This window comes from Microplitis mediator, chromosome 1 (genome assembly GCF_029852145.1).
Source record: "Microplitis mediator isolate UGA2020A chromosome 1, iyMicMedi2.1, whole genome shotgun sequence".
NCBI classification, from domain to species: domain Eukaryota; kingdom Metazoa; phylum Arthropoda; class Insecta; order Hymenoptera; family Braconidae; genus Microplitis; species Microplitis mediator.
The window spans coordinates 12,549,932-12,565,032 of NC_079969.1; the positions used below are offsets into that span (position 1 = coordinate 12,549,932).

The window sequence follows — 15,101 nt, forward strand, 5'->3', positions numbered from 1 at the left end:
ACGCACTGTTCAGATGATGCTATAGAATATTTACATAAGTACGCACGTACATGCATACATGCACTTGAACATCTACCTGGAAATATTCAGGATAGCTTCCTAGGGCCTTAAAACGCCGAGATCTGTTCAGAACTCTGTTTTCGAAAATCGGACCGAAATCAATAGCTTCTCTTTTTTTTGAAACTTTTCAGTATTCTTAGCGGAAAGTTAAGAAAAAATTTACCTCGTTTTTCGAGATAACTCGTAATGTAAGGTACTACATATTTCAAAAATTATACCAGATTTTTGTTTTCACAGTTTTTTCTTAATCATCGCATAACTCATTTCAATCGGTTCAGGAATTTTCGTCAACCTAATTTTTTCATTATTTATCTTGAGTACTTATATGTAGTTCTGTTAAAATCTATGCCTTTCCTCAAGAATAATCTTGCACGAAAATTTTAAGTTGCATGTTTTTAATTATTTTAGATTTTTGTAATTTTCGTCGTTCAATATGCAAGACAACTTTTTTTTGAGCACGAATAGCTCAACCGCAGAATCACCGGTTTCTAGATTTTTTTCAATGCCAAAAACACTATTGTCAAAATACAATATTAACGCGTCCCGTTGTTCTAAGAGCCTTGTTGTTACAGCTGTAACTGATAGTCATCATGTCTGAACTGCAGGCAGTATTTTGTAATTTTTCAAGTCCAAAAATGCCTGATATTCTTTAAATTCAGTTTGTCGTTTACAACTTGATGAAAAATGATTGTATATAGAATGAAATAATATTTCACCAGTAGATAATAACGAGTCGCAAGCAGCACTGGCGCAAAATTGGTAACGAATGACAGAGACATGTCATGATATAAATATCTTGACATCTTGTCCGTACTGAATTATTTTTACCCATCATGAATATTGCAAACATCTGCATCAAGACCAATTATTTTTTCGAACGATGATAGCTGTAGTTGACACTTTACTAGCGTTACAGTTATCACTAAAAATTCTATATAGCTCCCAAAAACGACAAACTATTCTCCCTGAATCTTCAAAAATATGATAATCAAAGTTACAACGGGCAATTTATGAACGACTTAGTTCTAACTTATCGTCAGTCACTTGTGATTCTGTGCTGTTTTACTACCGATTCACCTCTAATTAACAATCAAGTCACCGTCAGGAGTCTGTCAATCGTAGTAGAACCCACAGTTGAGCGACGAGAAAATTGCAGTCAACTCATTGTGATAAGATGCCGCCATCATGAACGAAACATGATTTACCTACGAAAAATGAACTATGAAATTACGCTTATTGCACGTCATTTTTATTGGTTAATCGACCATTGTTATATCGTGTAAAATTTTCATATACACTAGTTATGCACCATAAAATTACTATCATTCGACCATAAATCTATTGTTTTTTGACGGAAAAATAAATTTACCCTGCATTGAAGATCTTAAATAACTGGTCTTACGAGCTTATTACTGTGACCAAGGATCCGCAAAAAAAAATGATATAAATTGAATTATACAACTGATATTTTTAAACGTTTTGTTTACAGTTACATCTTTTCGAAATTGCCAGTAAATAAGCAAGCAATATTATCGAGTGCTACGTATCCAAAGGATTTACATTTATTTGTAACAAAGTACATGCGATCTCCATTAGTATGCTCACCTGATGATAGCAGCCCTATTCTTTTGGGATTGCGACAATTCGTTGTTATCGTCCCTAATCATCCTAATCTAATGAAGCAAGTATGTATTCATAAAATTATTTTATTATGTACACTAATGCAAAAAATTAAAGGAGCAGAAAAATTTTATAAATTTTTTAGTGATTTTTGGAAGGCTGTGACTTTGTGAAAAATAATCGAATCGAGATTTTAAAAAAAGATTTATAGCTTAAAATCTCTAGTTTTGGTGCATTTTTTCAAAATTTTTTAAAAGCTCCGATTATGGCGCAAACATGAGAAATACCGCGAGACGAAAAATTTCTAAATTTTTTTTTTCCGAAGAGCCCACGGATCGCGGAAAAATTCTTTAAACTAAACGAATACATAGCTCGTTTAGAAAATTTATTCAGCTTCAATTTGATTTTTTTGTTAATCTCGTAGGACGATTTGTCGCAGAGATATCAGCCTTCAAACAGAAAATGATCCTTTTGACTTTGATCATCGATATTTCAGGTACCATGATCGCACAGAAAGTTGAAGGGCAGCGTTGAAAACTTGAAAAAATTCCCTACAAGACCCTGTCATCATTTTTTGGAAAAAAAAAATTTTTCATTTTTAACATTCATTAGAAAAACAAAAAAATGACTTTTTTTGGTTTTTTAGTAAATCAACCGCTACTCTGCAAATATCGATAAAAAAAATAATGTTGCCAGGAACTTTTTTAGCTTTATGTACTCCCAAGACCCCTGTAAATTTTTTAATTGATCTATCGAACCGTTTTTTGGAAATCATCGATTAAAGTTTTGCTAAACAATTAAAGGAGCAAGTTTTGTTCCTTTAATTGTGTAATCATAATCAAAATGAAAAAATTCTATCATAGACAAAAAAAATGAAAAATGTAAAAAAAAAATTTAGAACTCAAAAAAAAAAAGATTTAATTTTTCTTTTTCTTCGATTTTTTTTTACATTTTTTGGAAATTTTTTTTGTCATTTCTTTCCATTTGCTGAGTCACCAACGCAAAAATTTTAAAAAAGTCCAAAAAAATAATTTTTTTATTTTGATTATGATTACACAATTAAAGGAACAAAACTTGCTCCTTTAATTGTTTAGCAAAACTTTGATCGATGATTTCCAAAAAACGGTTCGATAGATCAATTAAAAAATTTACAGGGGTCTTGGGAGTACATAAAGCTAAAAAAGTTCCTGGCAACATTATTTTTTTTATCGATATTTGCAGAGTAGCGGTTGATTTACTAAAAAACCAAAAAAAGTCATTTTTTTGTTTTTCTAATGAATGTTAAAAATAAAAAATTTTTTTTTTCCAAAAAATGATGACAGGGTCTTGTAGGGAATTTTTTCAAGTTTTCAACGCTGCCCTTCAACTTTCTGTGCGATCATGGTACCTGAAATATCGATGATCAAAGTCAAAAGGATCATTTTCTGTTTGAAAGCTGATATCTCTGCGACAAATCGTCCTACGAGATTAACAAAAAAATCAAATTGAAGCTGAATAAATTTTCTAAACGAGCTATGTATTCGTTTAGTTTAAAGAATTTTTCCGCGATCCGTGGGCTCTTCGGAAAAAAAAAATTTAGAAATTTTTCGTCTCGCGGTATTTCTCATGTTTGCGCCATAATCGGAGCTTTTAAAAAATTTTGAAAAAATGCACCAAAACTAGAGATTTTAAGCTATAAATCTTTTTTTAAAATCTCGATTCGATTATTTTTCACAAAGTCACAGCCTTCCAAAAATCACTAAAAAATTTATAAAATTTTTCTGCTCCTTTAATTTTTTGCATTAGTGTAATTGTTTCAAAGGAGTATTCTCACGAAGCAAATAACATCGATCTTTTTGTGATTTTATTTAGTTACTATTTTTCTCAATAAAATATTTCTTCATAACTAATTTCTGTGTGCTCCTAATGAAAATGAAAATTTGTAACGGCGATTTCCCCTTTTCTAGATGCCCTTAAAATCAAACAAAAATATAAAAAGTAAATGTTTACAGTCGAATTCCATTAACTCGGCCAGTTAGTCCACGGAGCAGTGGAAATTTCCTGAGAATCCCTGGCGCGTTTAATACTACGGTAGATTTACTGTAGTGTTACGGTAGTTCTATCGTACAATACAGTAGTATTATTGTAGTTCTACTGTAAAATTTCGGTAGTGTTACGGTAGTTCTATTAAGCCATTTCTAGTTTTCTAAACTATTACTTTGGAAATCGATGTTTACTTGGGATTTTATTACTCGAATAGAAAGTCTACATGGCACCATCTGCCAAAAAAACACCAAGTAAATGGATAGAAAATTCATGATGAAATTGTAGAAATGACATTCACGCAGCGTGAATTTAAGGCCCTCTACATTCATGCAGCTTGGATTTATCAGAACTTTTTTGCATATGAAGAGACTTGATCTAAAATTAATCACGTAAATTAGCGTAATACAGTAGTGTACAGTAAATGGTAGGCTTTACTATAACTCTATTGTAATTAACAGTGAATATATTACTCTTAATCAAGAACCAGAACTTTGCTATTGATGATCGCACAAATAGCTACTATATTTTTATCGTAGTTCCACCGTAAATTTACCGTATTCGTAAAGTCATGATATGGTAGGATAACGGAAGCATTACAGTACGGTAAGGATGGCGATACAGTAGGCTTGCGGTAAGATTATAGTCGGTTACGGTATATTACCCCAGTTCCGTAATATGCGGTAATTTATCGCAATTATACTGTCAGATAGTGTCTGCCAGGGATTCCGACTTATCGAATGTTACTTCACCTTTAAAGAGTAAACTACGTGCATGCATCTTTACATATACATGTATGATGCATATATATATAATTACACAGATACATATGAATGTGTTGTAATAATAATAAAATAAATGCATGCCAGGACTGGTTGGTGGTTAGGATGTTGGAAAAATACGCATATTTAAAAATATAACAATATTTTTATTTGTCACAGCACAAAATATCACTGGGTTACAAAATTAAATCGTTGATTTAATTTATTAATACTGCTAATTGTCTGAGCTAATGAATACGTAGTTAAAATGAATGCAAATTGTAAAATTAAGCTCGAGTAATTAATTTAAATAATTGAAGTAATTAATTTGAGTTTAGTTGAACACTGATTTGATTGTAAAAGTGTCAGAATGAAAAGTAACATGAAATCAGAGGTTACCGAGCGAAGTTAATTATTGTACACGTTAATTACTATTTCTAAATAACACTAGATACATAATAACTTAATTATTGAGTTTTAATAATAATGATCACTGAATTAAACGAATTTAATGAGCTCATATTAAATTGCACTGAATTTAATTTATGTGTTGAACACGTGGTAGCATGATTGCAGAGGCTACTGAGCGAAATATAACTGTTTATTTATTTGAAAATATTGAGCATAATGATAAATAATTAATTGTAATATTGAGTCCTTTAATTATTTGAGCACTGTTAACAAGTAAATATTTATTAAAAAATGCACCTGTTGTTTCTCCCGATGGAATAACCTCGTGGTCGATGATCGCTGATTCGGTTGAGTTCTTTGTTAATTTATAAATGAGTTTGTATGTTAGCAATTATAAAAATAATTATATTTTTATAAAGCTTACTGATCACTGATTGCTATTAATTGATTACTTTTATTTAATTACTCGTGATGAGCGAAAAATGAATAGATTTAATATAACACGTGTTGTTACATGAATATACGTAAACCGAAAGATAATGGCGTTGGTCTTCTCGACACGAGGCAGGAAAATTCGATGCGCATGCGCCGCACTGCGCTAGTCAAGTTTGAATTGACAGACACTAGGCCCTAGTAGGTGCTGCCTCTATTTGCCGGAAGTGCAACTACATTCAAATTTGAATGTAGTTGTGATTACGCAACAAAATGCATAGCATTGGTGAGAGACAGCGTACCTCATATTGGGAGTCAAGATTGAGGAAAAGCCCCGAGTTAATGGAATCCGACTTAATGGGCTTTGACTGTATTTTGTTGACCATCATTTTGTTTCATATAGTTATTCTTTGAACACTTGAACTTCCACACTAACAAAAAATAATATTATGGGATATTTGAAAGGCACAAAATGTTAGTCTTTCACGGAAAAAAATGTCAAGTAAATATTCCTATGCAGCATAGTAATGGTTACATTACTTTATAGTTTGTATAAGCAGTCACATAAGAGCGGCGTGACACAAATTATAGAGTAATGTAACCATTACTATGCTGCATAGGAATATTTACTTGACATTTCTTTCCGTGTTTCTTTGAGCCTTGTTTTTATTTTTAAATTGTTTCTCGTGATAAAAAAAAGTTTATAAGATTAACTCATTTTTGTTTTCATTAAAGTGAGATAAATTCCTGAAATAAATTTTAACTATTGATTTACGTTTATCTTTTATTATAGGTGAGAACAAAAATGGAAGAATTGCTGAAAATTTTTTCGAAAATAAAGCTTAAACAAAGTTTAGTGTTTTTCAATTATCAGTCAAGGTATTCTAAAATTATTAATTTAATAATTAAATATAGTGTATAGCATTCATGAAGAGGAATGGAAGATATTTCAATTTGCGTGGATGATTGCTTGTTGGACGTGAGAGTGAAAGTGGTAGACACGTGGATGGAAATATCTTACTAGTCTCTTTAGGTTTGCGTATTATTTTTCATTCAACCTGTAATGGCGATTTCTAATATTTGCCATTAATCCAATGACTTTTGTAATTGGTAAACTAAAAATGATTGCTCCTTTCTTGTTTTTGGACAGTGTTTTAACAATGCCAACAGAAGGGTGTAATTGAACCTGAGAAAAACACTTGAAGTATCGATTGTTATCAACAAAAAATGAAAATTGTTAACAACCAATAGCTATATCTTCAAAACTATTTATCACAGAGGCTGTTGAATAAAATATAGTGCGTAGTAGGACACTCAGATAGTCTTTATATGACGAAGACAATGATTTCAGCACACGTCTCCGCGCCACATACATGGGCCTTCAGCCCGTGCATATGACCCTACGACTCGTGCTGAAAACATTGCCCTCGTCATATAAAGACTATCTTAGTATCCTAACTATGCAATATACTATTGCACACCTCAAGTGCGAAAGCGCTGAGGTTGCATTATGATCGCTTTAATTTTAGATTCTTATGAATTTTTTTTTTTTTTTTGCAGGGCTCAATCAGTTTGTAATTATCTTAATAGTAACGGGTTTCAATCGATGTATATAACAGGTAATCAAGATATGAAGAAGCGTTTGAATACAGTAGAACATTTGAAAAATTTTAAATGTCGAATACTGTGTACGACTGATTTGACCGCTCGGGGAATAGATGCAGAAAATGTTAATTTAGTAATAAATTTCGACGTTCCTCATGATAGCGCTACATATCTTCACAGGATTGGTCGTGCTGGGCGGTACGGCTCTTATGGATCTGCAATCAATTTGATTTCTACTCATGAACTAAATACTTTCAAAGATTTACTCTTATCCATTAATTTTCCAAATATTGCGCTTTATAAACTATCTAGTGATTACTCTCAAGACATTTGGACAAAAAATATTGAAAAATTTCAATTATTTTTCGATCATGTAGAGTACGATCAAGATACCGAAAATACTTCAGCTATTAATAATTGTGATATCAGTTCTTACGACTTAGAAAAAAATGATATTACCGATAATTTATCTACTTCTAATAATAGAATTCGCATAAAAAAACAAGAAAATTGTTTTAACCAAAATTTTGAAATTATAGACGATAGCAACAAAAATCTTAACAATGTTGAACTGGAAAATTTTTCAGGTAAACCATTCAGAGCCCTTGCACAAAATTCTAGTTTATCAAAAAACATAGAGTTTATTAATATGGAAAAATTAATCGACTGCATATACAATATCAATAAAAATATTATTTTTAAACACGAATCTCCAATTGTACAAACACCTTTAGCAGCTATAGATCCAACGCTTGTTTATATGTTGAAGTTTAAAGCGTCACTTATAAATCCATCAATATTCCAAACAAGTAATAGAACAAACTCGTTTGTTTTAGATATTAATAATGTTATCAAAAATACTCAATCAAGTCACAGTAATAGCAATCTCGTAAGTTACATAAAATATGATATACGTATCAACATTAATTCAAAATCATCGGCCTATGAAGTACCAAAAACAAGTAATGCTAGTGAATTTAGCTTATCAAATAAACTATTTTCTGTGAAATTTAATGGTTTTAAATACTTAAATTTAATAAATTGTTACAAAAGATTTTTATTTTATTTCACTTTAGAAAATGTTACTAGTATTGATTTTTATAACATTGATAAGGAAAGTATTTTAGAAAATATGTTTTTAGTTATCAAATGTTTACATCATGAAGTAGAATTTTTAAAACAGTTAGGAGGATCATATTTGGATTCTCAAGCCACAGCAAGAAAATTTATTTTTGAAGAATATTGGTTGCACTTGAAAAATATTTTTCATATAATCAGAAAGATATTGTTGTCTATGGATTTTAAGAGTCGAGACAGTTTGAATGCTACAGACTTACAAGACAATGGGATTAAATATTTGTATGACAGTTTGAAAACAAGTCCAGCACATCATTCTATTAACATCCGTAAAATCCAGGATTTTTTCTTCAGTCAATGTAAGTCCGAACCTGATATTAGAAGTTTCCGTGAGTCTGCAATATATTTTTATTCTAATTTGAATCTTTGCACCAAGCTTTTGAAATTGAAAAAAGATTTGATTGTTTTTACTAAGAACGAAAAATTAATGTTTGAAAACGTATTAAAATCAAATAAAGGTAAAAATAAAATAACATGTAACAAATTAATAGAAGATCTTAAAATTCTTTCAAAAAAGAGTAATGTAACAAAGAAATTCGAATATGAAAAAATTTTTTACGTGGGAAATGGTGCAGACCGATTCGACTGTAAAATAGATAAATTTTACGGAGTGGTTGATAAATTGAGTACTGAAAAAAAAACCAAGTTTGGTTTAAATGACAACCATTGTAACAAACGCCGTCAAAACGTCAATAGGAATAATTATTACATGGCACTAGAAACGCCACTTGACACAATCGTATATGAGTCCCAATCAATCAATTGTAATTCAACCCCAAATGTCGATGAATATTTTTTTCAATTAGGTACACAAATGAGACGAATTCATACAGAATTATATTGTTCTTTAATGTCGCAAGACAATTAAAAAGATGTTATTTTTGTACAATTACAAGTAAACTTATAATAACACACACATTGACCAAAATTATTTGATGTGAATATTTCAGTTTTTAGATATAATTTTATATTTGCAGGAAGCAGTTGCAGGCGTATCTTTCAGTCGTATCAAATAGTCTCATATCATTTCTGTGAGAGTTCGAGTGTAAAATCTTATTCACGATGCTATACAGTCGCATTTCATTAACTCGGACAGTTAGCCTGCGGAAGAGCGGAAATTTCCTGGGAATTCCGACATCGAATACCCGTTCTCCTTTAAAGAGGAAACTACAACGCATGCGCTCTTACATCTACATATATGATGCATGTTTGAATATTCACAGGCACACAAATGTATAGCATTGGGTGGGAGATAGCGTAGCTCGTGGAGGGGTCAAGATTGAGGGGAAGTTCTGAGTTGATGGAATCCGACTCAATGGACCAGCTGTAATATGAGACTAAGTAATTAACTAGCATCGGGATCACTTCATTTAAAGTAGCACTCATAGTTTAGCCCTGCTGTCGCAGTTGTTCTTTATTTGTATCGATTGTATTATTTTTAAATAATTTATTTATAAAATATTATCAATTCCTGTGACAAAATAATTATACTTAATGTTATACGCACATATAATAAATCGTATAAAACGATAAAAACTGTGACGTTACATTGCTAAAATAGTTGGGGTAGGGGTACTGAGTAAGTAAATATTTAATCTTTAACCTATTCCACCGTCAACCTTACGGCATTCGAAAAATTAACATTTCTATGAAATTTATTGCTTAACCCTTTAACACTTTTGGGGTTTCCCCCACTTTGCGGCCTGTCAAGCGGGTGGTGCGTATCGGCGTTAATGTGTATCTGTGAGCTCTGGTGAGCAGTACCGTACGTATGATGAAGCCCTCACAATTAAAGATAAGAATTTAAAAAGAAAAAAAATTATGAGTGTTATGTCCGACTATTATTTAATTTTATATTTAATTGCGTGGATTGGGGCGTTCGGACTAACACATGCAATTTTCGGCTTAAATGTTTATTTCAAGCCTTATTTTATTTTATTTTAGGGATACGTTTCGATGTAAGTTTTCTTTTAATTCATAGTTTACTAAAAATGAGTTAATTTCATAAATCGATGGATATAGAATATGCAAATTGATACATACGATTTAGAATTTATAGCGTCCTTATTTTCAATTAAATTTTGAGGCTGATTGAAAATTTGTTACTGAGTTTGAAAGATAGAATAGTAACTTATAACCTTCTTACCTTTGCTGTGATAATTCTCGTTGATTACTTTTCCTTTTTTCCTTGGGGACTCCTTCGTAATAGACCCTTGGACTGGTTGTCGATTTCCCTTTCTCTCGTGCAAGCGATGATCAAGCGAGGAAGGGTGGTCGATATTAACTAACTTATTTTTAATTAATGAAACACAAAAACAGTCTTTCACTTTGATTTGAGCAAGATCACGTTAAGTGGACCCCCCATTTTCCACTTGGTCATGAAAATTAAGTCTATGTATTTTTTTCGTATGTAGTCACTATGAAAAATTAATCCCTCAAACGATTTTTCAAAATTTTCATTTTAATAACAATTTTTTTTACAATGAAAATTTTGAGTACTTTTAATTCAAAAATAGATTCCAAAACAACCGTTAAAGATAAATTAATAAAATTTCCAGGATTTATTGTCGAATATCTATATTTTATAAAAATATTAATAGCATAAAATTATTTGTTTATTATCCCATTGTTAATTAACTTTTAAGTAAACAAATGAAAATTTCATTGACTTCTCCCTCAAAAAATGAAACTTTTTTTCATGGTTTACATGCGTTTATTATTAAAGTTTAAGATCCCAAAAGAAAATTTGAGTGCTCGTGATTAGTTTAAACAATATGAATTTATTTATCACCGCGCGCCGGTCGCTGAGCGTTCTCAATACAGTGCTTGGCCGAGCGTCTCAAGCTCTACTGCAGCTTTGGTTAGTCATAATTGAAAGTAACATTTGAAAATATTATTACTAAACAAATTTTATTTTTTTTAAACAATATCATGATTAATACAATAAAATAATTTTTTATTATTAATCTGAAACAGAGGAAACAAACTAATAATTAAATTTATTATTAATAAATAATAATTTAGAAATTATTATTGAGTGATTATTAACACATTAATTATTTAGTAAATAATAATCAGGCAAAAATAAGCAATACCTAAACTTGATTATTAATTAATAATAATTTATAAATTATTATCAAGTAATTATTGATCCATTAATTATTTATTAAACAATAATCAGGGAAAACTGACATATAACTAAACTTAATTATTAATCAATAATAACTTAGAAATTATTATTATCTAATTAATAATAAATTAATTATTTATTAACCAATAATCAGGGAAAACTATCTAATAATTGAACTTAATTATCAGTTAGTTTTCCCTGTTTCAGTTTAATAATAAAAAATTATTTTATTGTATTAATCATGATATTGTTTCAAACAAATAAAATTTGTTTAGTAATAATGTTTTTGAATGTTACTTTTAATTATGACTAACCAAAGCTGCAGTAGAGCTCGAGACGCTCGGCCAAGCACTGTATTGAGAACGCTCAGCGACCGGCGCGCGGTGATAAATAAATTCATATTGTTTAAACTAATTACGAGCACTCAAATTTTCTTTTGGGATCTTAAACTTTAATAGGGAACACATGTAACCTATGAAAAAAAGTTTCATTTCTTTAGGGAGAAGTCAATGAAATTTTCATTTGTTTACTTAAAAGTTAATTAACAATGGGATAATAAACAAATAATTTTATGCTATTAATATTTTTATAAAATATAGATATTCGACAATAAATCTTGGAAATTTTATTAATTTATCTTTAACGGTTGTTTTGGAATCTATTTTTTAATTAAAAGTACTCAAAATTTTCATTGTAAAAAAAATTGTTGTTAAAATGAAAATTTTGAAAAATCGTTTGAGGGATTAATTTTTCATAGTGACTACATACGAAAAAAATACATAGACTTAATTTTCATGACCAAGTGGAAAATGGGGGGTCCACTTGACGTGATCTTGCTCATTTTCCTTTTATTTAACTTTTAAACTTTAATCTTTTATAAACAAAAATACCTTTATTTTTCTTAAAAGAAATTAGAGATGATACTCTTTAAAGGCTTTTATTTTTATGTTTAAACATTTGTTACACTTTAGTATACACTGATATTTTCTTATTCATTATGTGGTTAATTTTGTGCTTTAATGGAACAAAATTCCTTTAATTTTCCTAAACGGAATTAGAGATGATACTCTTTAAGGGGGGGGGGGGGGGGGGTAGGGTTTTAAAGGCGAAAAAGAAGCATATTTTTGTGATTTTTTTCCGGCGAGATGAGTAATATAATTTCATTAAACTTAATCACATATTATTGTACAACTTTTGAAGAATATCAGAAAAAATTTTTAACGAAAAATATTGATTAATAAGCTGGTGACGTTGATACTCCGGAGGCGCCTCGAAAAAAAGTCGTTTTGCGGTGAACATCATAACTCGTTACCGGATCATCGGAAAAAAAAAAATTGATATGCATTTTAAAGTTGATGTATTTCTCGAGGTAACCACGAAGAGTTTTTTTTTTTTTTTTTCAATTTTTTGCAGCACTTGGAAGTGAAAAACGCGATTTTAGCTCATAAAATCGCGGTTGATTTGTTATTAAAAAATAGAAAAAAATGAAAAACAAAAAAAAACTCTTCGTAGTTACCTGTTGATTTATGTGAAGAAGTAATGTTCAAATTTCTAAAGGGATCGGTTCAGTACATTTTGAGTTATGATGTTCACGGACTTTAAAAATAACGTTTTCGGGAAAATCCATTTAAAGTTTTTTACTCGTGAAAATTTGAAATAAACTATCAATCAAAGAATATGAATTTTTATACTTATATTGAGTCATCAGTTTACATCCTTTGAAAGACACACTGCCGGAGAAAGGGATTCGGAAGAACAAAGAAAATTGCAGCTGATTTCTACTAGGGGTATGTAGGGGCAGGTCGGGCAGGTATAAAATTCAGGTATACCGGCCGGTCATTTGAAACGCTGTAACTCCGTTAGTTTTACTCGGATTGATTTAAAATTTGTACACGATATTCTTGACATATTGCTCATTCAGAAAAAAAATTAAAAAAAAATTTTTTTTTAAATAATTTAAAACCCCTACCCCCCCCCCCCCTTAAAGGTTATTTCTTTTATTTTTAAGCATGTATTCACTTTTAGTTACAATATTGGTTTTTCAATTTTGTTGCACTGAACAGTGCTATTAAACACTTAACTACTGACTCAAAACCGATAACACTTTTTTTTTTATTGAACTTTTCTTTTTCTTTATAAAATTTTCTTCGCGATGCGATTTTATTTTGCTCTCTTTGAGCGGTATATTTTATATCGATATATATTTATTTTATGGTTTGCTAATTTTATTTCCTGAATAAAATTATACGCGATTTGTGAAAGATACTATGTACCGAATTATGACTCTTTGCTGAAAACTTTGAATTCAGCTAATGACCGAAATGCAAGCCTGTGCTCGGTAGAGTCATTGCTTTGTTTCGTATATTTGTTATAAATATATAGTATATATATTTATTTAGTTGATTTTGATAATTTTATTTCCCGAATAAAATTATTTGAGAGATTTGAAAAGATACTATGTACCAAATTGCGACTCTTCGCTGAAACTAATCAACTGATAACCGAAAAGCAAACCGGTGCTCGGTAGAGTAATTTTGCTCTTCGAAATTTTTAACGCTGCAACCATGGGGGTCCGAGTTTGGAAAAGAGAGGGTTTTGATATCTTGCATAGTGTGAGATGTCCCGTTGACAGAACTTAATTTAAGTCAATGCTAATTGTGGGTGTTACCACGCATTAGAATAATTGTTGTAAAAAGTAAGTGGGGAACTTAAGAAGGATAAGGGAATGAAAGACAGAAGAAAGAAATCTGGTATGACGTCTGTATCGCTCAATTGAACCTATCCTGGTTTCTCTTATGAGAAAATGGAATATTTATTCCTTTGGAGCGTTCAACATGAATTTAAAAAAAGTTTGCGAAGTCGGACATAACATGAGCAATTCATAATTAAAATAAAAAAGGCCATTCGGCAGCCGAAATGGAAGGTAGATTTTCCAATTAATATATATAAAAAGTTTCATATATACATATCTTGTGATTCATGTTAGTGTATAGTCATGATATGAAATTAGGCTCGTTTTCTAAGAGTGAGGGTAAAAAAAGACAACGACTATTTTCAATTGAGAACTTGAGATAGTTGATTTGACAAAACATTATATAGTAAATGTACCAAACTAACCTTCACGTAAACAAAGTATAGAAAATTTAATTAGTATGAGATCATAATTGTAATCGCTATTACGATGGCAAGACCAGTTATAATTATAGGATGTACAGGTACGTTTAAAACATCATTAGTGATAAAAGAAATCCTTTTAAAATATAAAATAGCTGTGAAATTTACAGGTTATTTTGTGCACAGTAAAATACAACTGACGAAACCGGATTATAATGGGACAAGCATAAATTATGTGGAATGAGAACCATATTTTCAACATTTTTTGACTCCATTAAAATTTTCAAGGCTATCAAATTATTGGAAGAAATGGTCAAAATATAAAGTTTCAGGTCAAAAATAACAGCTTATTAGTCAAGCTTTAAAATACTTTTTACAGAAATTATGTATGAGTTTTAGTTATAAAGTTATATGGACTTTGAAAGTGATCAAAAACTGATGTTTTCGAAAAATCGTTAAAAATTTCAATTAGCCATAACTTCTAAACTAATCGACCGATTCAGCCCATCTTCGAACTTAACCGTGGTAATTGTACATAAAATGAGTGTAGAAAATTTCATTAAGATCGAATAAGGATTGTAGACGCAATCGTGTCCTCAAAAGTCCGTTATATTACATAAATATATATTAGGGTGCTTCGTTTGAGATGACTATTTTTTGGAGTTTACTCCTTAAAAATCGATTTTCATATAAGGAGCCCGGTATGGAAAAAATATGAGGCGTAAAATACGTTCAACGAATGACCTTGTTACGACTATTCGCGTTACAACTTTCACTTTTCAGGCGTGAGTGTATAGGGTATGGAGACA

At 30.4% G+C, this 15,101-nt stretch overlaps 1 protein-coding gene across 5 annotated transcripts in view; it reads left to right on the plus strand.

Moving 5' to 3' along the window:
- LOC130668464 (probable ATP-dependent RNA helicase DDX20) overlaps positions 1–9,590 on the plus strand; it is a 34,308-nt gene extending 24,718 nt beyond the window's left edge. Inside the window, exons 4-7 of one of the 5 annotated variants that reach the window (XM_057470781.1) lie at positions 1,550–1,745; positions 6,100–6,185; positions 6,867–8,943; positions 9,026–9,590. In XM_057470781.1, coding sequence (XP_057326764.1) covers positions 1,550–1,745; positions 6,100–6,185; positions 6,867–8,916 — 2,332 coding nt within the window. In that variant the 3' untranslated portion in view covers positions 8,917–8,943; positions 9,026–9,590. Of the gene's footprint in view, positions 1–1,549; positions 1,746–6,099; positions 6,186–6,866; positions 8,994–9,025 lie in introns of those variants that run through there. The other 4 variants (XM_057470798.1, XM_057470805.1, XM_057470772.1 and 1 more) reach the window with 4 other exon arrangements.
- The last annotated feature ends 5,511 nt before the right edge of the window (positions 9,591–15,101 follow it).